This window comes from Salvia splendens, chromosome 19 (genome assembly GCF_004379255.2).
Source record: "Salvia splendens isolate huo1 chromosome 19, SspV2, whole genome shotgun sequence".
NCBI classification, from domain to species: domain Eukaryota; kingdom Viridiplantae; phylum Streptophyta; class Magnoliopsida; order Lamiales; family Lamiaceae; genus Salvia; species Salvia splendens.
Window position 1 is genome coordinate 22,524,567 of NC_056050.1, and position 23,706 is coordinate 22,548,272.

The 23,706-nt window shown below is 40.3% G+C and overlaps 1 protein-coding gene across 1 annotated transcript; it reads left to right on the plus strand.

Annotated features, from left to right (window-relative positions):
- Window positions 1–487: 487 nt before the first annotated feature.
- Window positions 488–3,388, plus strand: LOC121780247 (UDP-glycosyltransferase 74E2-like). Its single transcript, XM_042177788.1, has 2 exons — window positions 488–1,183; window positions 2,594–3,388. The coding sequence occupies exons 1-2, from the start codon at window positions 542–544 to the stop codon at window positions 3,329–3,331; spliced, it is 1,380 nt and encodes a 459-aa protein (XP_042033722.1). The 5' UTR covers window positions 488–541; the 3' UTR covers window positions 3,332–3,388.
- The last annotated feature ends 20,318 nt before the right edge of the window (window positions 3,389–23,706 follow it).

Here is a 23,706-nt window from a genome sequence, read left to right on the forward strand (position 1 = left end):
AGTAATCCACAGATGATCAACTTCTTATATACTCCACATTTAACATATATATTACTATTAAATTAAATGAATAGTTAATAAAATATGAGAGATAAAAAAAACAAATAAATTATAAGCAATAAAAAAGTAAAAAAAGAATATAAAGTACGAGAGAGTAAAATGTTATTTTTATTTAAAAAACGAAGTTAATCACTTGAATTAGGATAAATTAAAATAAAAAATTTATCATCTAAAATGAAACGAAAGGATTATGAATTAGCAGGTTATAGCAGTCGGTGTGATCCTAAAAAATGCTAATGAAGCCGGTCCCACCAATCAAATCTTTTGCCCTCTTTAGGCATACAACACGAAATAGTACAATTCTACTCCTCATCTCTAATTTCCTCATCTATTTTGGAATTAAAAATAGTTTATCATTAACCACTAAAAGAGTTCACCTCTTCGACGTAACTATCTAAATATTTCATTCCTCTATAAATAACCTAACCTGTAGTAGACATTCTCATAACCTCAAATCATCTTCTCCGACCAAAAAAACAAAATGGAGAAAACACAACACAAACCCCACTGCCTAATCCTGCCATACCCAATCCAAGGCCACATCAACCCCATGCTCCAATTCTCCAAACGCTTAGCCGCCAAAGGCATCACAATCACCTTCGCCGTCTTAGAAAACCTCCACACCTCCGCCGACGACGAATTCTCCTCCTCCATCTCCGTCGAGACAATCTCCGATGGCTACACCTCCGCCACCAGAGCCGCAGCTCTGCTGCCGGAGTATTTACCCACCTTCCAAAAGGCCGGGTCCGAGTCGTTAACCCAACTCATCGAGAAGCTTCGGGAGAGGGGCCGGGCCGTCGACTGCGTCGTCTACGACACCTTCCTTCCGTGGGGCCTGGCCGTGGCCAGGAATATGGGACTGTTTGGGGCGGCCTTTTTCACGCAGTCGTGCTCGGTTAATATTATTTACTACAGTTTGTTTAAAGGGTTGCTGAATGTTGAGGTTGTGGAGAGGGAGGTGTTGCTTCCCGGGCTGCCGGAGTTGGGGGCTTCGGATTTGCCGTCGTTTGTGCTTGACCGGGAGACACACCCGGGCTCGTTTGAGCTGCTGGTGGATCAGTTTGAAGGTGTGGAGGATTCCAATTTCGCGTTTGTTAACTCGGTTTATGAGCTTGAGGAAGAGGTATGTCGTCTGACGTCTGTTATGTCTATCGTGACGTGACCTTTAAATTTATATTTATTTATAAAAAAAATGAAATAGGCTTGGAATTTGTTTGTTTTTGTTTTCTAATGTTTGTTTTCGTTCATGCACCGTGCATACCATTGCAAGCAGTGATAAATTAATTAAAGTAAAATTTAATAAATATGATTAAGATTTCATTAATTAGGGAATACATAATGGAGTCTTGACTTTAATTTTTTTGAAGTATTGAATTTACTAAATGATGGATGCATCGTTGAAATGGTTTAAAAATCACTTGGAATTCGCAAAGTCACTCGAAAATCATTATTTATGTGATACCCAATTGATTCTTATATGCTGCAATATTTCCCAATTCTTATATTCCATATTGCAGTTGACATTCAATCATTTTCTTTCATTAATCTTGCAGCTAATTAATTAAGCCTTAAACTTTTTTGCTGCAGTGTTTTTTTTGTGCATAAAAACAAATTCATTTATTGATGATTGTAGTACTAGTAGTACTCCCTCCGTTCCCTCCGTCCCATGTTACTCGCACTTTTCATTTTAGATCATAAATTTGGGATTGGTTTTTTAGTGTAATTAAATTAGAATTTTAAGTATAACGAGACATCACTTAATAAATGAGCTCTTAACTTAATCTAATATATTAATTAAATGTATTAATTCTAACTTAAATTATAAATAGTGTAAGGAATTTGTAACGAGTCAAAAAGCAACAGTGCAAGTAACATGGGACGGAGGGAGTAGTATTTTGTTTTCTAGTATACCAATCAAACCCCCTTTATCACGTTGGAGATTCCCTGATTCCCTGCACACGTCCCACCACAGAAATGATTCAATAAGTAATCCTACAATTTAAGTTAGGAACATTTTTATATGTGGATATAATTTAGGGTTTAAAGTGATATTTATTCTATAATTAAACCCCTTGCTGCACTATTTACTACTTCCTCCGTATCTTATAATTTGTCACTATTTGACCCAGCACTGGTTTAAGCAATGTAATAGAAAGTGAGTTGAAAAAGTTAATGGAATATGAGTTCTACTTTTATATATATTAGTTTTATAATAAAATGCGAGAGAGAATGAGTTAGTGGAATGTGGGGTACACTACAAAAAATGACAAAAGTGAAAGGTGACAAACTTTTAGGGACGAATGAAAATGGAAATAAGTGACAATTTTTTAGGGACGGAGGGAGTAGTATAATTTTTATATTTATTTACATTACCTGCAGTTAGTAACTTGGCCATTCTTATATTGCAAATTAATGTGTTTTGCTTTGTAGAACGGCAACTCAATCTTATCATCATCCCCAAAAAAACAAAAACTAAAAGTAATCAAGTTATTTTTTTAATTAATTACTCTATTTATTTTATGTCCGGTTTCAGGCCACTGATTGGCTGAAAAAATTCATGTCCGTGAAAACAATTGGACCAACTATACCTTCTATGTACCTAGACAAAAGATTGCAACACGACAAAAATTATGGTCTTAGTTTGTTCAAGCCAGACGACACTTGCATGAAATGGCTACAACAACAATCACCTAAATCAGTTATCTACATATCATTTGGTAGCATGGCCAAATTGGAAGAGCAACAAATGGTAGAATTGGCAACAACCCTAAAGCTAACCGGCAAACCATTTCTATGGGTGGTCCGGTCGTCAGAGGCCTCCAAGCTCCCGCAGGGTTTCATGGACGAGGCCTCAGACCAGGGGCTAATCGTGTCATGGTGCCCCCAGCTAGAGGTCCTCGCCCACGATACCATAGGGTGCTTCATCACACATTGTGGATGGAACTCGACTCTGGAGGCACTAAGCCTAGGGGTCCCCATGGTGGGGGTCCCGTGGTGGAGTGATCAAGCTACTAATGCTAAGTTTGTGATGGATGTTTGGAAAATGGGAGTGAGGGCTTGTCCGGATAAGGGAGACGTTGTCGGGCATGAGGAGCTGGTTCGTTGCGTGAAGTGTGTGATGGAGGGAGAGAGATCGGAAGAGATGAGATTAAATGCAATGAAATGGAAGGAATTGACAAAAGGAGCTGTGGATGAGGGTGGAAGTTCGGATAAAAATATTCAAGAATTTGTGTCTACTTTGATGGGAGGTGAAACCCTTCCACAAAAGTAATTGGATTCTTGATTATTTAAGTATCTTTAATAAATAATTTGGAGTTTGATTATTTTATATGCTTCCTCTTGATCTATGTTTAAATCGGTATATGGGAATTGCTGCAACAAGCTAAATATATAAAATAAGATAACGTATGTGTAGATGGTACGACCCTACGTCGTATCCCGTTTTACCGGCGTCCTAACGAAGGATCGGCGGTAGCAAGAACCGGCTGTGCGCGAGAGCTCTCGTCGGGCAGCACGCTTGCTAGAGTTTCTTGATAGAATAGTTACGAGTTGTGCGCGGGATCTTCCCGTCGGGCAACGCGATAACTAGGATTTGATAAGGGGCCACGTAAGTAGAGCAAAATAATATTCTTCTTATTGATTGATTGAATTGATCACATTCCTCCCTATTTATAATACTAAGTCCTAACTTATCGAACAAGAAACAAATATATGTAAAGATATGCAAGACCCTAATAAATCTAAACTAATTAAATGAAGAAGGAACAAATCTAACTAGGCGAAAGAGGCTCGTATCAACCCTCCCCCGGATAAAATCCACCTTGTCCTCAAGGTGGGAACCACGAAGCGACGACAAGTTGAAAACAGAAGCTTCGGCGAGGCATCTCCTCCTGGATCAAACACACAACGAGCCTTGACATAGGTCTGCACTCGCCCCCCCTGGACGGCCTCGTCTTCTATGAACCTTTGAAGGAGAACTTGAAACTGCTGGAACTCATTCTGCTGCACAAAACCCACGGCATACATCTTCTGGTAGTTGAGGATATCGAATTTACGCATCATTTCTCTGTAGCTCTTGTGAAGCTCAGCAATGCAATCTCGACGCTGCATTTCCTCGCTCTCGTCTATCTTCCACGGCTTCCAGTCACCGATGACCGTAGGCGTCTCGTACTCCTCCACAATGGTAGTCAAGCCTGTGGCCTTCACCTTCTTAAGCTCCATCTGCAACGGCTCAATCAACTCTTGATTCTCCCATAAACACTCCAACTTGTTGGTGATTCCATCATTCTCAAAAGGACTACACTCGTTTTCCAATTCCCCATTATTTGTCTCCATATCATCTACGGACATAAATCCTTCACCAATCTTCTCATCATATACCCCGACGAGCACTTGCCGCGGCGTATTGTCGGTCTTGACGATCTCTTCTAGGGACTCGTCGATTGGAACATCCACATCAAGATTAGCGCCCCCATTGTGAGCGTCGTTGTTGGGAACATCATCATCCTCCTCAGCATAGCATAACCAACGTTGTTTGCATACATGCCCCATGACCCATATATCAGGGCAGTAATAACATAGACCCAACCGCGCCCGTTCCGCCTTTTCTGCCTGCGAAACCCGGACCATCGGTGGCCTAAGCTGAACAGCCGCCCGTCCCAAACCTCCCTGGGATTGAACCGCAACTCCTGATGGCTGGGGTGTGCGTTCTGACGTAGTATCGGACAGCTCCAGTGCTAGAGCCATAGTAGCCGCTGAGGACAGCGGTCTATCCAACTGTAGTCTCTCCCTCCTAAATGGTGTAGGGCCTTGACGATCAAAACGATCACGCACATCCTCCAAGAAATCCTGCCACGTCACGAAATCGTTATTCGGCAAATAGTTAAATACCCAATTCGCCGCTGGTTGATCAAATAACATGACTGCATAGTGAAGACGTTGGGCATCCGGTATCATGACGTGATTAAAATAATATTGAACCCTGGCAATCCAACTCGTCGCCTCGCACCCATCGAATCTCGGAGGCTTCATCGACACCTGGTTCCTGTCGAACCCCGCTGCGGCCGGGTTATATCGTTGGGGAGGGTCCCAACGAGACGTCGGCGCGTCCGACCGCTGCTGCCATCCCCCAAACGTGGGCCGGCCATACTTCATCGTCGGCGCCGTGTCCCAGTCGGTGGGCCCGCTGTATCTCTCGGCGCGTCGACTCCTCATGTCCGACTCTCCTTCTTGATAGGCGAAATTAGGGTTTCGTGGTCGGTGACCCTTCTCCCCCGATTTTCTTCTTCTGTACTCCTCATACTCATCTTCTCCCCCCGCGTCGAACCCTAGGGAGGGTTCTTGTTCCCGCGAAGCCGCTGGTTCCAAACGGTCCAAGCGGCGATCCGCGGCGTCCTTCCATTGATCGAACCTTTCCATCTTGTCTAGAATACGATCAAGTTTCTTATTCACGGGATCATCATGATGTGAATCCCCTAGTGGGCGACTCTCCACGTCGTCGTCGATACCAAGGCGCTGGTAGATCTCGTTCCGTCGGATGTGAAAGTCTGGTCGTCGAGACGCACCATTAGGAAACATATCCAGACGGTTAACGCCCCATGTAGAATTACCATTATTATTGAAACGATTCATGAGTTCACGGATGAAAGCACCAGTTGGTACGACCCTACGTCGTATCCCGTTTTACCGGCGTCCTAACGAAGGATCGGCGGTAGCAAGAACCGGCTGTGCGCGAGAGCTCTCGTCGGGCAGCACGCTTGCTAGAGTTTCTTGATAGAATAGTTACGAGTTGTGCGCGGGATCTTCCCGTCGGGCAACGCGATAACTAGGATTTGATAAGGGGCCACGTAAGTAGAGCAAAATAATATTCTTCTTATTGATTGATTGAATTGATCACATTCCTCCCTATTTATAATACTAAGTCCTAACTTATCGAACAAGAAACAAATATATGTAAAGATATGCAAGACCCTAATAAATCTAAACTAATTAAATGAAGAAGGAACAAATCTAACTAGGCGAAAGAGGCTCGTATCAGTAGAACATTGTTTTATTAGGCAAAATTTTAAACATATCCACTCTAAGAGAATTAGAAGAATATCACTTATATGAATGTAGACAAACAAAACATGCAATTTAGTATTTTGGTTATATATGATTTTTCCTCTTGGTCAAATTGTAATTAAGTTTTGTCAGCATGTGACTGGTTCTATGTTTCATATCGCATCTAAATTTCCATCGGACTAGTCTTCTTTAAATTTCATGTATTTTTAGGATTTTAAGTATATAATTTTTAATTTTTAGGATGTTAATTAAGTATATATTTTTTTTGTAATTTGTAATAGTAGTTCGAGTATTTTTTATGCATTTTAATATTGTGAAAATGTTTCTATTTAAATTAAATAATAGAATGATGTGACCCTTGAGCATGCTCTTGCGGAAGAGCATGAATAGGGGAGTTGTGCTCTTGCAGAAAAATAGCGACGAATTTTAGCTACATTATTGAGAATTTAAATAATCTAATATTGCTAGATTGTAATATCGTGTTTTTCATGCAGCAACATGATACGAGCCTCCTTCGCCTAGTTAGATTTGTTCCTTCTTCATTTAATTAGTTTAGATTTATTAGGGTCTTGCATATCTTTACATATATTTGTTTCTTGTTCGATAAGTTAGGACTTAGTATTATAAATAGGGAGGAATGTGATCAATTCAATCAATCAATAAGAAGAATATTATTTTGCTCTACTTACGTGACCCCTTATCAAATCCTAGTTATCGCGTTGCCCGACGGGAAGATCCCGCGCACAACTCGTAACTATTCTATCAAGAAACTCTAGCAAGCGTGCTGCCCGACGAGAGCTCTCGCGCACAGCCGGTTCTTGCTACCGCCGATCCTTCGTTAGGACGCCGGTGAAACGGGATACGACGTAGGGTCGTATCACAACATTAATGAGTTTTTTCAGACAGCATTAATGCCACACGTTGATGGACAAATAAGGCCTTGTCAAAATTTTCAATATCCAGTGTATACCTGTCGAGTATGAACCGGAGCTGCTGATTTCGCCGGAGTTATCCGCTGCTCGAAGAACCCGGATCAGAGTATCAATACAAACCCTAATTAAAACGTGATGAGAAACCACAATACGGACGGACAGACAGACAGACAGACTCGTTATGGTGGTGTAAATCTGTAATTGAGGGCCACCAAGAGGTACAAGAATTGTAAATCGAGGGCCACCAAGAAATGACCCAACCAACCATACCATTAATACATGGGCCATGGCTATAGTAATTATGAATGTGGGCCGACAAGCGCGTGTGATCCAGGCCCAGCTGCTGCTACCATGGACCAGCCGTTTGATAGAACCTCATCCTCCAACCGCCACGTCAGCACGTGAAGCCTAGCAACGCTCAACAAAATAACCACTCATCTCCAACTTTTGTTAATTTTATTCCCTTCTTTTATTTTCCTTATTTTGCTACCTTACTTTTCGATTTTCTAAGACTGGTGCATTCTAAGAGCACCCGCAACGCGGGCCGTTCCGCCGGACCGACTTCGCAGCGGAACGCGTTGCGGTGCATGGTGTCGTCGAGGAGCCGTTCCCAAGCCGTGCCGGGTGCCGTCGGCACGACCCGCGGCACGGTCCGTGCCGCCACGCGCTTCGGCGACGTGGCTCTCCCCGCGTCGTGCGTGTCGCCCACTCGCCGGCCCGCGAGTGGGCGACGTCACGTGCTGACGCAATAATTATTTTTTTAAAAAAAAATTCGATTTTATAAAAAAAAAGAAAAAAAAATTAACGGTATTATTACCGTTTTATTTATTTTTTTATTTTTATTTTTATTTTTTTATTCTATAAATACTCCTAATTCATCCTCATTTCACACACAACTACACATCTATTCTTCCTAAATCAACTTCATTTCCTCTCCAATTTTCATATTCAATCTCTTCACAAAATGTCCGGCGACGGCAACTACGGCGGTGGCGGCTTCGGTGGGTGGGATCTCAACGCGTTCGGCGATTGGGAGACCATGTACAACACACTTGGTGGTTCCGGTTCGTCGACGCCGGGCACCCAGGGGTCGGCGACCCCAGGTGGGTACCAACCACCCACTTTCGATGTGGATGCATACGCTCGACCCTCCGCCTCGCGGCCTTCTCAGGGATTGTCCCAGATTCGGGAGGATATCCCCGTTGAACCCACCCAGGGAGGAGGCCGAGGCGGTGGAAGCTCCAGGGCTGCGTCTGAGGCGGCCGAGGAGGAGGAACAGGAGGAGGAACCGGAGGATCTGGGCCGGCATCCGTACAGCAACGAAGAAACAAAGGCGGTGTACAACGCCTGGCTAACCGTCTCGTACGATCCCATCTTCGGGAATCAACAAGCCGCCAAGTGCTTCTGGGAAAAGGTCAGTGATGTCTACCACCAGACTAAGCCGAAAGGGGCCCGAAAGCGCAAATATACAATGCTCCGTGCTCACTTTGGCCGAGTTGACTTACAGGTCAAAAAATTCTGCGGCATCTACTCGGCCGAAGCGGCGCACTACCAAAGCGGAGCTTCGGGCGCCGACATTCTGAGGGCGGCTTTGCGCGCCTTCCACCAGGACACCGGTCTACAGTTCAAATTTGTTGATATTTGGCAGCTCGTCAAGGACGAGGAAAGGTGGGCCGGTGGTGTCCTCTCCAGCTCGGGCTCAACCTCAAAGCGCACGAAGCACACGGCGAGCGGCAACTACTCGTCTGGTGACACCGGGGAGGGCAGCGAGGGTGAACCGCAGGTGTTTGCGGGTACGGCCAGCGAATACGGGGGATCCAGTCGTGGGCGCCGTCGGTCGCAAGGGACGAAGGCAGCTAGAGCGAGGAAGGGCCGAGGCGAATCAAGCCAGCCGGCCTCGGGATCGGGCTCGCGGGGAGGCTTGGACACACTTATGGTGGCGTACATGACCGCCACAATGGCGGACACTTCCCGCTTCTCGTACGCCCAATTCGCGGCCTGGTGGAACGGAATTGTGCATATGGCAGCACAACTTGGCCTTCCGACTCCCCCTCAACCTCGACCGCCTCCGGTGGATGATTAGCCGGCGGAGTAGTTTTTTTATTTTCCCACGTTTAATTGAGTGTTTTTTATTATGTGTTTTTTTTATTTTTTTAGGATTTTAATTGTGTGTTTTTTATTTTTTTTAAGTTTAAGTTGTAATTTTTTTTAATGTTGTGTGTTTTTTAATAAAGTGTGTTTGTTTTAATTGAATTGGGTTGGAAATAAAAATATGAAATGAAATTGAATGAATAGTAATTTAAGGAACGGCTAAGGAACGGAGGGTTGCAGGTTCCGTTCCTTAGTTAAGGAATGGAGTAAAAAAGTATAGTGGGGCCCGCAAATAGTAGTTTAAGGAACGGTTTAGGAACGGTATAGGAACAGCGTTGTGGATGGCCTAATAATATTAGAATTCCAGAGACTATTATTCATTGAGAAATAAAACAATCTTTTTGTTCAATCTGCAGTGCTCAAGCTCGATACCTATCAGATCAATATAACTTAGAGCGTGGGGCGCCCTAAGAGCATCTCCAATGGCGACGTCGACACCGGCACGCTGATTTTTCACGGACGCCGGTGCTGACGCCGAACCATTGCAGTCAGCGTCGGCGAAATCGGCGTCAAAATCGGCGTGCCCACGCCGATTCTTGGGCTGACCCCGATTCTCACGCCGATCCTCACAGCGCCATTGTAGGCCCCGGATCGGCGTCAGACCGGCGTCAGATTTTTTATTTTTATTTTTTTTATTTTTTGAAACACTATATATACGCGCTTTGGACATCATTTTCATTCGCACCACTTGTTTTAACGAGTACTCTCTCTATCTTAATTAATTTATGTACAAGATCAACAACGATAAATGAGTAATGCCGGTGGTAGTGGTGGTGGTCGTGGTGGGGATGCTGATGAGTATGAGCGTATGATGAACGAAGAGCTAGATACCTATACGAGCCGTGAGGTTGATCGATGGCTGCAGAGTTATATGCAGCCGGCGGTACCTCGCCCACGACCAGTTGTCCACCGTCGAGAAGTGGTTGATCGTGATCATGTAGCTGCACATCAGCGCCTGTTCACAGATTACTTCGCAGAGGACCCGCGTTTTAACGCCAACCATTTCAGGTGTCGTTTTAGGATGAGGTGGGACTTGTTTATGCGTATTGTTAACGCTTTGGAGCATCGATATCTGTATTTCCGCTTCAGGCACGATGCGGCTGGCAGACCCGGCCACACCCCTATTCAAAAGTGCACTGCGGCAATCAGGCAGTTGGCCTACAGGACTTCGGCAAACATGTGGGACGAATACCTCCACATCGGTGAGACGACTGCCATTGAATGTATGAAGTATTTCTGTCAGGGCGTGATTGAAGTATTCGGTGATCAGTATCTCCGAAAGCCTACCCCCGAAGATTGCCGGAATCTGCTGCGGATGCACGGGGATCAACATGGGTTCCCGGGAATGTTAGGCAGCATAGATTGTATGCATTGGGAATGGAAGAACTGTCCCGATGCCTGGAAGGGGTTTTACACGACCGGCTACAAGGGAAAGAATCCCACGATGATCCTCGAGGCCGTAGCTGATTACCGACTGTGGATTTGGCATGCGTATTTTGAGATAACCGGTTTGAACTACGACCTAAACGTCCTCAACTCGTCACCCCTTTTCAACGAGAAGTGCCAGGGCGTCGGTCCGGCCATCAGTTTTATCGCCAACGGCAACCAGCATGATATGGGCTACTACTTGGCGGATGGGATATACCCTAGGTGGCCCGTCTTTGTGAAGACGATCCGGTGCACATCAGATGCGAAGAAGGCCTACTTTGCGATGCGGCTGGAGTCGGCGCGAAAGGACGTGGAGCGCGCATTTGGTGTGCTTCAGGCTCGATGGGCTGCAGTTAAGGGACCAACGCTTTTGTGGAATGTCGACTTCATTGCTGATATAATGTACGCATGTATCATCATGCACAACATGATTGTCGAAGATGAAGGTGTACAACTGACTAATTGGGCCAACGACGATAATGAAGCAGGTCCAAGGCACGGCGTTGCCGCCGCCAACGTACGAGGTGGGGTACCTCACGATGAAGAAGCCCTCATCCAAGCACATGCCGACATGCGTCAAACGGATGCTCATATTCGACTCCAAAAGGATTTAATTGAAGAGTTGTGGGCGCGGAGGATTGCAAGGCGTTAGTTTTTATTTAAAATTATGTAATTTTTTATTGTACTTTTTAATTTTTGTACTTTTTTTTTAAAATTAATGTACTTTTTTAAAAATTATTGTACTTTTTAAAATTTTAATAGTATTATTCACTTTTCCTGTATTTGTCTCGTAAATTAAATTTCGTATGTTGCTACGATTGTAAATTAAATTATATGATTGTTATTAGTGATGTGGATAGGCTATGGGAGGGCTATTGCATGTCCAGTTGCTTGTCCAGTTGCATGTCCAGATGATGTGGCAGGAGGATTTTAGTGCTGATGATATGGCAGTGGCAAGGCTATGGGAGGGCTATTGCATGTCCAGAACCACTGAAGATGCTCTAAAGCCCGCCCTATGCACCGTCATGTCAGCATTTTATCCTCCTACCCTTCCACCTGCAGTGGGGCACTCTATAAGCCGCCCTAAAGGCCGTCCTATAGGTTTCACTATTGTTTTGTTAATTAATTTAAATGTTTTCAAATATGTCAATGCAAAATAATTAAAAAAAATACCACGATTAATTAAAAACGGAAAATCCTACATTGATTTAAAAAAAGTTTTACACGAGTTAGAAATGGAAAAAAAAGTTGACTACTCTACAAAAGTCCCAACTTGCGGCGCAGCTCATCGATCATCCCCTGGAGATATTCAGCTTTGGCTGGGTCCTGACATTGCATGAGGGCGTTGTGCGTGTCCAACAACGTCCTTCGGCTGGCGGCCGTTGCCAACTCCGCGTAGGCAAGTGCCGTCGGGGTCGGGGTTGGGGTCGGGGTCGGGATCGGCGATGGGGGGGCGGCCGCGGCTTGCGAGGAGGATGTCGCCTTCGCCTTCCCCTTGTTCTTCGCAGCCTTAACGCCAATGGGAGGTCAGGAAGACACCGGTGTGCCGGAACTCTCCTCCTCCTCGTACATCGTCCGGTTGAGGTCCACCGGATATGCACCGCTTTCGCTGCTTGTGTAAGCACCGGCTTCGGTGGTCCTCGTCCTCTTTGGCTCAGCCGATGGCATAATCCTGCCCTGGAACTTCTGCTTGTCCTTCAAGAGCGCCCAGATGTTGAAATGCTTGAAGTCGTCGGATATTGACTAGTACGACAATAGCGCTCTATCGCGCACATCGCTCAAGCTCTCGCCACTTCCCTGCTCCCTCGAGCACTTCTCTTACTCCGCCGAGAACAGGTTGACTTGCTTTTTCACCTGATCCCAGTGCTTGCGAAGCTGCTCCCTATGGCTCTTGTACGCGCTCGGCGTCTTCGCCTCATTGTAGCGCTCGGCGATGCGCTCCCAGTACGCAACCTGCTTTTGGTTGTTCACGAATATCGGGTCCTCCGAAATATCCACCCAACACCTCGCCAAGACGAGGGTGGCACCTTGTACGCCCGGTGTTGGTTTCGTTTCTTTCTGGCGGTGGCGGCGGGGCGAGTTGGAGACGGCACCTTGTCAAACAGACCGTACGAATCCGTACTGAATTCAGGATCGTACTCCGTGTTGGAGTCGAACGGCCGATATTCGTCAGGGTCTGTACCCGGCCAACGTGCACCACCCCCAAACATCAGACTATTCGGACTTAGGTATTCACCGGAATCCATTTTATAGTGTAATTTGAGTGTGGAAAAGTGAATGGAAAGGTTACAAATGAAGGTGGGGTAGGGGGTATTTATAGTGTAGTTTTCTCCAATCGTTTTATGTTATGACTCATCTCGTCTCTGGTACCACGTATGCCACATCATATTCATTTTTAATGGAGATGTGTGCCATATTCCTTATCATAAAAAGGTTGGAGGATGATGAAGATGCTGAGATTAGATACATGGCCAAGAAGATGATGGAAAAGCTTGGTAAGTATTGGTTAGAGGGGGATGAGCTTAATCCAAACATGAACAAAATTCTGTACATTGCTGCAATGCTAGATCCTAGACAAAAGATGAAGCATGTGTAGCATTGATTGAAGACATTGCATGGTGACGCACGGGCAAATGAGTTGGCAGAGGAGTTGAGAAAGTCAGTCTTTGACTTATTTGAGTTGTACAAGAGAGAATTCACTCCAGTGGCTGCCAAAACACAACCACGAACAGATTCAGTTAGCCAAATGTCGAATAGATCGACTAATCTGCGATTTCTTGGTAGAAGTTCTTGTAACATTCTATGTGTTGCTAGTGAGGATGATGATGATGAAGATGGAAGCTCAGAGCTCACTCGTTACTTCGCAGAGAGGCAATACAAGGCCAATGAAGATGGTGATTTTGACATTCTTATGTGGTGGAAGACATATGGTATTTCCTATCCTATTCTATCAAAGATTACTAAAGATATCCTTGTTATTCCTATATCAAGCATTGCTTCTGAGTTGGCATTCAGTATGGGGGGGCGTGTGCTGTCGATATTTAGAAACTCTTTGGCACCAGAAATGGTAGAAGCTTTGATATGCTCCGAGGATTGGTTGAGGTCTAGTTCTAGTTCTGTCGATCTCATGGAAGAAGAAGGAGAACCAATACCATTTTTGAAAAAGCAATACTATGAAAGTGAGTAATTCATTGCTATTTACTAATATATTTATTTAATCTTCATTTTGAACTCATTTTCTTTAATTCATTATTTTTTATAGCGGTGGGGCACTCCATAAGGATGGCAAAGTGACGTGACCATTGGACGATGCAGAATTGGGAGAATTAGAAAGAACTTATTCAAGTGATCATGATGAAAGTTAAATTTATCGTGCATTTATTTTGGAATTTGAAAATATTGAACTTGGAGTTTTTTTTAATATTTGAACTTTGAGTGATTGCTGAATTGAGTAGGTTGTAAACTTTGATGGATTGATATGGTTGTTTTGGAATATTTGAACTTGGAGTTGTTTCCTTTTTAAATATTTCAACTTTTGGATTAAGCATATTATAAGTAGGTTGTATACTTTGATTGATTGACCTTGTTGTTTCGGAAGCTTTGAGATTGGAGTTGTTTACTTTTATAATTAGTTCAAATTTTGGATTTAGCGGGTTATAAACTTTTTGTTTTGTTAGATTAAGCAAGTTATAGGTTTTTTTTTTAATTTCTAATATAAAGTACATACATAAAGTTTGAATTGTTGATTTTGTAGTTGGACTTTTCGCACCGACCTGATCAAGTAATGACAGGTCAAAATCACACATTTACTACTTATCATAATTGTTCCTTCGAATTTTCGTAACAATCATAGTATTAAATTCATAATCTTCAAATATTTGGATTGTTACACCCTTTTAATGCTACACATAGATATTTGAAAGCTTTTGTATTGTTTGATATTTACCAATTGAATTGTTTATTCATTCTCCAACTAAATTAAAGTCAAGTTCTCCTTCCTATATAATTGCCGTAATCATTGCAAATTTTATACGAACATGGCACGAAACTATTAAACATATTAATTCCGCAAAACGGGGAATCTTCAAATAGGAGAATTCGGAAAAAAAACAAATCAAATTGACTTGATCCTTATTATCAACCCGTTCCATTAACAAATGATCAATTAATGAAGAATTAAAGTTTAATTTCTAAATCACCTTTTTTTAAATTTTGGTTCCGGTTCGGTTAACCGGGACCGAATCGAGGCAAATTCGGTTTCGGTTCGGTGCTTCAATTTCGGTTCCTTTTGATTTCGGCTAACCGGGTATTCGGTTCGGTTAGAACCGAACGGACCGAATACCCTGCTCTAAGATAGGGTATGTGTTGAACATTGTTTTATTAGGCAAATTTTAAAAATATCCACTCTAAGAGAATTAGAAGAATATCACTTTTATGAATGTAGACAAACAAAACATGCAATTCTGTATTTTGGTTATATATGATTTTTCCTCTACAAGTGTACATAGGTCAAATTGTAATTATGTTTTGTCAGCATGTGACTGGTTCTATGTTTCATACGGCATCTAATAATATATAGTCACATCAATATATAGCAAAAACAACTGAACAACAACAATATGCGCCCCTATCGTCTTTTTCTGAATGGGTAATTGTTTTTTTTCTTTTGAGATAATTTTTACACACTGAATAAATATAGTTTAATAGAGCCGTAATCAAAAGCATACAAAATCTAATCAATAATAACCTAATTAAAAACTATTCAGGAACGAAAGTAGTTCAACAAGTTCCTTCATAATTGAGTCATTTATATTTATGATAAAAAGTAATTATCTCTCTTATTTTATTTTTTCTTTATTTCTCTCATTTTATTATGCCTTACTCCCTCCGTCCCAAAATATTAGATTCATTTCTTTTGGCACAAGAATTTAGGAGGTGTTGTTTAGTAGTGTAACTGGAGTTGGTAATACAGTAGATTTTTACCATAAATAAAAATGACTCAAGTATGTTGGGACACCCCAAAATGGTATACGAGTCTAATATCTTGGGACGGAGAGAGTACTTTATTTATCATCCATTTAACACACTATTCTTAACATCCGTGCTAAAAAGAAGTGTCATAATTAACAAGAATAGATGGAGTAATAAAATGTAAGTGAAATGAATTGGTAGAATGTGAGGTTATTTTTCAAAAATACTATAAGTGAAATAAAATATTTAATAATGAAAATTGAAAAATGACAATATGTAACATTTAATGGCATAAGAAAAGATTATTCGGCACAAAGATAATTTCGAGTTGTGAATGACAATTGAAAACCCTCATTTCCATCTGTGTCATCCGATTTATGAATGATGATAGCAAGCCTAAAACCAATGTCTTAAAAACCGGTCCGGACAGGACCGGCCGGTTCGACCGGTCGGACCACGAACCGGTAGGTAGTCAGGTCCGGTTCACCCCTTTAAACCACCATTGCATTGAACCGCCGTGAACCGGTGGAACCGGGCGGTCGGACCGGTTGGGCCGTGAACCGGAAATCGGTTTTCTATTTTTTTCAAATTTTTTTAAAATTTGTTGTTGTTAGAGGTTGAACTCATGACCTCTCATCTAGTTAAGAAGACCTCTACCACTCCACCACATGGGCTCATTGAACAATTTGAACATTAAATATTTTTATACATTAACCATTAATTTTATCTACAAAAACTAATAATTCATTTTAATTTTATTATTCTTTAATATAATTGTTAATTATAATATATATAATTATCATCCTTTATATTTTAATGATGCTCTACTTACCACCTATATTATTATTAGTACCATATAAGATTCATTATTTACTATAAATAAATGTTTTATATTACATACTTAATTTATATACCCTAGCTATTGACATTAATGAATAATCTTATCTAAACTAATTAATAAGTACTTAATTCGTATTTAATTATATATTATTTTACGAAATAAATTTTCTTAAATTAATATAAACATTATCTATTTTAATACATAAAATATTAAAATTTTTATCTAGACTAACTAATATTAAATATATATATATATATATATATATATAGAGAGAGAGAGAGAGAGAGAGAGTCGTGACGATATGATAACCCCTAAATATCGTAATAACACTATAACCAAATCTGGACAACACATATTTCTAATCATGCGGTTGTGATTCAAACTTAGATTTACTTCATAAAAAAAGGGGGTAAAACTGTCATTTCTCTCATTTAATTTCTGAATTTTGCCAAATATTACGTAAAATGATAAAATGATAAAATGATAGGTTTATTGCATAGAATGATAGTTTTGAGATTCAAACTTAGATTTACTTCATAAAAAAAAGCGCGGGGGTAAAACTGTCATTTCCCTCATTTAATTTCTGAATTTCCCCAAATATCACGTAAAATGATAAAATGATAGGTTTATTGCATAGAATGATAGTTTTGCCGGATAGAATGATACTCTGAGTTGATAAAATGATACTTTTGACTGACTGATAAAATGATAGGTTTATTGCATAGAATGATAGTTTTGCCGGATAGAATGATACTCTGAGTTGATAAAATGATACTTTTGACTGACTGATAAAATGATAGGTTTATTGCATAGAATGATAGTTTTACCGGATAGAATGATACTCTGAGTTGATAAAATGATACTTTTGACTGACTGATAAAATGATAAAATGATAGGTTTATTGCATAGAATGATAGTTTTGCCGGATAGAATGATACTCTGAGTTGATAAAATGATACTTTTAGCTTATAAATGTTAGGTTTACTGCATAAAATGATAATTTTGCCGGATAGAATGATACTTTCAGCCGATAGAATGATAGTTTTGCCGGGTAGAATGATACTTTCAGCCGATAGAATGATAGTTTTGCCGGGTAGAATGATACTTTCAGCCGATAGAATGATAGGTATTTTTGGTGTATAAAATGACATTTTTGTTTAATAAAATGACACTTTTACCTGATAAAATGATAATCTAAGCGGATAAAATTACAGAAACCTTATAAAAATGATAGTTTTTCCGGATAGAATGACACTCGGAGTTGATAAAATGATACTTTTAGCTTATAAATGTTAGGTTTACTGCATAAAATGATAGTTTTGCCGGATAGAATGATACTTTCATCCGATAGAATGATAGTTTTGCCGGGTAGAATGATACTTTCAGCCGATAGAATGATAGGTATTTTTGGTGTATAAAATGACATTTTTGTTTAATAAAATGATACTTTTACCTGATAAAATGATAATCTAAGCGGATAAAATGACAGTAACCTTATAAAAATGATACTCTGAGTTGATAAAATGATACGTTTACTGCTTTGTAGGTTTGTATATTATGTATTGTGCCGATTATATTAGGTTTATTGCATAGAATGATAGTTTTGCCGGATAGAATGATACTCTGAGTTGATAAAATGATACTTTTGACTGACTGATAAAATGATAGGTTTATTGCATAGAATGATAGTTTTACCGGATAGAATGATACTCTGAGTTGATAAAATGATACTTTTGACTGACTGATAAAATGATAAAATGGTAGGTTTATTGCTTAGAATGATAGTTTTGCCGGATAGAATGATACTCTAAGTTGATAAAATGATACTTTTAGCTTATAAATGTTAGGTTTACTGCATAAAATGATAGTTTTGCCGGATAGAATGATACTTTCAGCCGATAGAATGATAGTTTTGCTGGGTAGAATGATACTTTCAGCCGATAGAATGATAGGTATTTTTGGTGTATAAAATGACATTTTTGTTTAATAAAATGATACTTTTACCTGATAAAATGATAATCTAAGCGGATAAAATTACAGAAACCTTATAAAAATGATAGTTTTTTCGGATAGAATGACACTCGGAGTTGATAAAATGATACTTTTAGCTTATAAATGTTAGGTTTACTGCATAAAATGATAGTTTTGCCGGATAGAATGATACTTTCAGCCGATAGAATGATAGTTTTGCCGGGTAGAATGATACTTTCAGCCGATAGAATGATAGGTATTTTTGGTGTATAAAATGACATTTTTGTTTAATAAAATGATACTTTTACCTGATAAAATGATAATCTAAGCGGATAAAATGACAGTAACCTTATAAAAATGATACTCTGAGTTGATAAAATGATACGTTTACTGCTTTGTAGGTTTGTATATTATGTATTGTGCCGATTATATTAGGTTTATTGCATAGAATGATAGTTTTGCCGGATAGAATGATACTCTGAGTTTATAAAATGATACTTTTGACTGACTGATAAAATGATAAAACGATAATATGTTAGGTTTATTGCATAGAATGATAGTTTTGCCGGATAGAATGATACTCTGAGTTGATAAAATGATACTTCTGACTGACTGATAAAATGATAAAATGATATATGTTAGGTTTATTGCATAGAATGATAGTTTTGCCGGATAGAATGATACTCTGAGTTGATAAAATGATACTTTTGACTGACTGATAAAATGATAAAATGATATATGTTAGGTTTATTGCATAGAATGATAGTTTTGCCGGATAGAATGATACTCTGAGTTGATAAAATGATACTTTTGACTGACTGATAAAATGATAAAATAAGCGAAATTCAGAAATTAAATGAGCGAAATTTGGATACGTAAATTTTAGCATGAGCGAAATGACATATTTACCCCGTGTTTTTTTATGAAGTAAATCTAAGTTTGAATCTAGACCACGTGATTTTAAAAATGTGTGGTCCAGATTTAGTTATAGGGTTATTACGGAAATTGAGGTTATCATTATAATGCACCCCTATATATATATATATATTAGTTATAGGGTTATTACGGAAATTGAGGTTATCATTATAATGCACCCATATATATATATATATCTGAATATATTTACAAAATTTTAATATTATTTATATTTATACATCACTAATTATCTATAAAGTTTAATGTTTTGTGATATATTATTAATTGTAAATCATTTACTAAATTTAATGTATTTTTATATATATTTGCAACAGTAAAACGGTTAGACCGGTGGTTCGACCGGTTGGACCGGTTGAACCGTGAACCAGTAACGTCGTCGGTTCGCTTGCCGGTCCGGTTTTTAAAACATTGCCTAAAACATATCATTAAAAAGTAGGGATTATTTTGAGCGGTGAATTGTAGAGATAGTGTGAATATTTTGTAATTTTATTCTATGAACAGACACATTTTAAGTTTACCATATGTGAACATAGATAGATTTAAAGTCCACTCTTTTATTATATTCGTGTTAAAACTACCAAAACCATGCCGCCTTTCCATTAATAATAGACCTGGTGTATTTTCAAAAAATCAACTCGGTCGAGATGCTTAGGATGGTGAGTTAAATTGTCTCTTTATTTTGTGATATTAAGTTCCAATATCCCTATAAAAAAAAGATAAGAGAGAAGAATTCGACAACAAGGTGGGGTCGATTGACCCCGGCTGCTGGTCAAGCAGTATCTATAGAAAATCCCAATAATCGACCATTAATGACCCCACGGGTCATGGCACCTCCACCCACCAGCAACCTTCTCTTCATTATCAGCTAATACAAATCTGAAGTTACTATGATTTTATTTTAGGCTTTAGTTGAATTGGGCCATATTTCATTTTAATCTTTTACAATCACTTGTTATTTCTGTAGCCAGTCTGTTTCTTCTTAATGAGTTGGGCCCATGTTAGTTTTAGTGGGCTGAATTTAAATAATAGAAGCATGCTATATATGATAAGAGTTAAAAATAAAGAAAGAAAAAGGTTTAAAGAGATAACGAAACAAAAATTGCTTACTAAATAATTCTCCTTCCGTCCCAAAAAAAGAGACCACTTTTTAAATAGTAGTACGAGCTTTAATGTGCGATTGGTGGGTATGAAAGAATTATATGGATCCATTAAAACATAAAAGTCAAATAAAATGTCAACTTTTAATATGCAAATACAAGTTAACTTTTTCAATAAAATTCCCTATGTTTCTTTTTTTTAAGGGATATTATTGATAGCAATGATAATCTTAATTGAAATGGAGTTGACTTTGTGGAATATCGTAAATGGCCGCCTGCATGCTTAATTTGTTTATAGACAAGTTGTCAACATTGAATTTGCTATTTGATTCACATTTTTCTTCCTTAATTTGCTGTCTAGTGTTTTTTAATCATTTAAATTTTGTGAATGAATCATATACCATATCTCAATCAATCTTGGTCTACTAATGCAAACACAAGTTAAAAATCACCTGATATTATAAAATAGTTACTGTAGACAGGTGATATTTGATATGTACACATATGAAATCATTTTTAATTTATGGAAGATTATTATCTAACAAATTAAATCCCAACAAGACTATAAGTATGGTTTTCTGGTTCACTTACTCATCACCACTCATTTTATTTATTTAGTGTGAAATTAATTTTTTGTAAGCAACATGTTTGAAAATATGTTAGGAGAAAATTAATGTCATATAAACATTTAAAATGTTAGGATAGTCGCTAGAGGTTGAACAACGTCAATACTTTATCTAGAGAGTTTACTTTGTTAGAAGTAATGGACATAGATTGTGTATCCGATTGTATTAAGACTTTTAGAAAAGCACAAGAGTGTATTTTTTTTTCTTTCTGTTTTTTCTAAAAAAAAGTTTAATAATAATTCTTTATTTATCTCATGAGAACTCAAACTCTCTAAAAGATAAATATCTTATCAATTAAGCTATGCACTATTACTATCAAATAAAACGTATAGTGTCGTGATATCTCCACAAATCATAACTACTAAATATTAACAATATTTTATTTTTTCAAGAGCAAAAAATCGAAACAAATTCATCCTATTAAATTATTAATTCATTTCCGTCCACTATTCATAACCATTTCAGAAAATGGGATGGAGTTGGGTTTTAATTCCACCTTCGTAAGAACTAAGAAATAATGATTATTCTTATCAAAAAAGAAATGAAATTGATGTGGCAAGAATTCATAGGTAGTTACGAAATTGATATGAAAAGAATAAATTACAGACTAGTCAACTCCAGCGAGACCATCGCATCCGTTGACTGAACCTCAGTTTATCGGACGGCCAAGAAGCGGCTACGGGTTATTATTTTTAGTCAAGTAGTCAACCTTTTTCGATGCAAGAGGCTTTTTGTCAATATTGTCGTTGTAAATTGTTGTAAATTGAATAGAAATAACATAGATTTTTTCATTCATTTATTATTGCAACCCCAGGACTTGTCAGAATTTCTAATTTGCCCAATTACTATTATTGCCATTCCATTCAATGTGCATTAACTCTGCTCTTGGTCAAAGGGCACCAGGTTGGTTGATCGCTGGTGAATGATTGATGTAATTTGTTGGAGCATTCGGTCCCTTTTTAATAAGTCTTTATTTTATGGATATTAGGGCATCATTAACCCGTCCCCATTTCCGGCCCCAAGTCCCCTCCACGTCATCATTCCTCTACAGTTGCGGCCCAGGCCCCAACTGCTGTAACCCTGCAGGTTGCGGACCGGGCCGCAACTAATAAATGACACTATTCACAACTCCAACCTATTTAACTCGTAAACGCAATTCGTTGAACAATTGAAATCGGGAAAATGCATTGTTCATTAGAAATTAACATTACATTACTAGACGAAGCAAATTTGAAATACAAGAAACCCGGGCCACGACTACTACTTCTTCATTTGGGCGCGAAGGTAGGCGATCATCTCACGGTGCAACTCGATCTCCTCGTCCGACATCTTCGATGTATCCCTCGATGTCAACTTCGTCAGCTGGCTCATCCGCCATGTAATATTCATCTCCGACAAAGTGTCGGCCATCTTATCCAGAGACGGATTGGTCGGCGGTGGCACCATAGCGGAGTTGCTCGCAGCTGCCTTCCCCTTTGCTTTCCTCTTGGCCGCCTTTGTTCCTTTCGGGCGGCTCTGAATGCTAGGAGAGAAGCAGAAGACATCGTCGTCCGTCACGTTGAGGTCGATCGCCGGACCTCCTTCGCTCGAAGAGTAGTTTCCGGAGGTGGAAACTTTGGTTCTCTTCGCCGCACCTGTTGCCGCCGGCTCGGCACCGCTGGTGTACTTCGGGCTCTTCTCGACGAGCTTCCAAACTTTGAAGTACTTGAAGGTCTTCTTCCCGTCAGTGAAGAACGCATCCTTCGCCTTCTCGACGAGGTCTGCCTCGCTGTGCCCGCTCGGCCACATACGGACTACGTTGGCCCACTTTCTGTTCCACTTGTTCATATCCGCCTGGACTCGGCCCCAATGCTTGCGCAGCTTCACGTAGCTACGCTCGATCGACCCTTTCGGACGGCCAACGTTATATTTCTGCGCAATCCGCTCCCAAAAAGCCTTGCCGGTCTGCTGGTTGCCGATGATAGGATCCTCGGCGACATCGATGTAGTTCCTCGCAAGCCACAATGTCTCGTGCGAAGTGTACTTCTTCGGCCCATCCTCCTCCCTGACCTTTTCCTTTCCCCGCTCTTGAGCGGGCTCCATATCACTGAGCTCGAAATCTTCGGAGTTGACCGGCGATGTAATGTCGACGTTGCTACCGACTCCCGGACTAGGTTGTGTCTGCGATGGTTGCGACGACGGTATGTACCAATTGTTCGAGTTAACGAACTCCTCCATCTCACGTTGATCGCTGTTGAACCAATCCATTGGCGCCGAAACAAAGGGTATAATAGAGTATTGAAATGGAACGCGGGATTGAAATGGATGGAACGCAAGCTCGTATTTATAGACATCGAATTAAAAAAAAAATTGGATTTGCGGCCCGGCCCGAAGAGCGTGTAACGCTAGGCAGGGCCGCGGGACATGCGGCCCGTCACCGTGCAACCCCGTCCCGGGCCGGGACGCGGGACGCTCACCAGGCCGGGAACGCGGCCCCCGGGACCGGCCTGGGCCGTGACTCGCCTCCGTGTAACGCATGGGACGGGCCGGGACTCGCGATTTGCGGCCCGGCCCGGCCCGACGCGTTACAGATGCTCTTATCATTTTAGTAGGTTTCACATCAACTTTACCCGAATTACAAGTTACTTCCT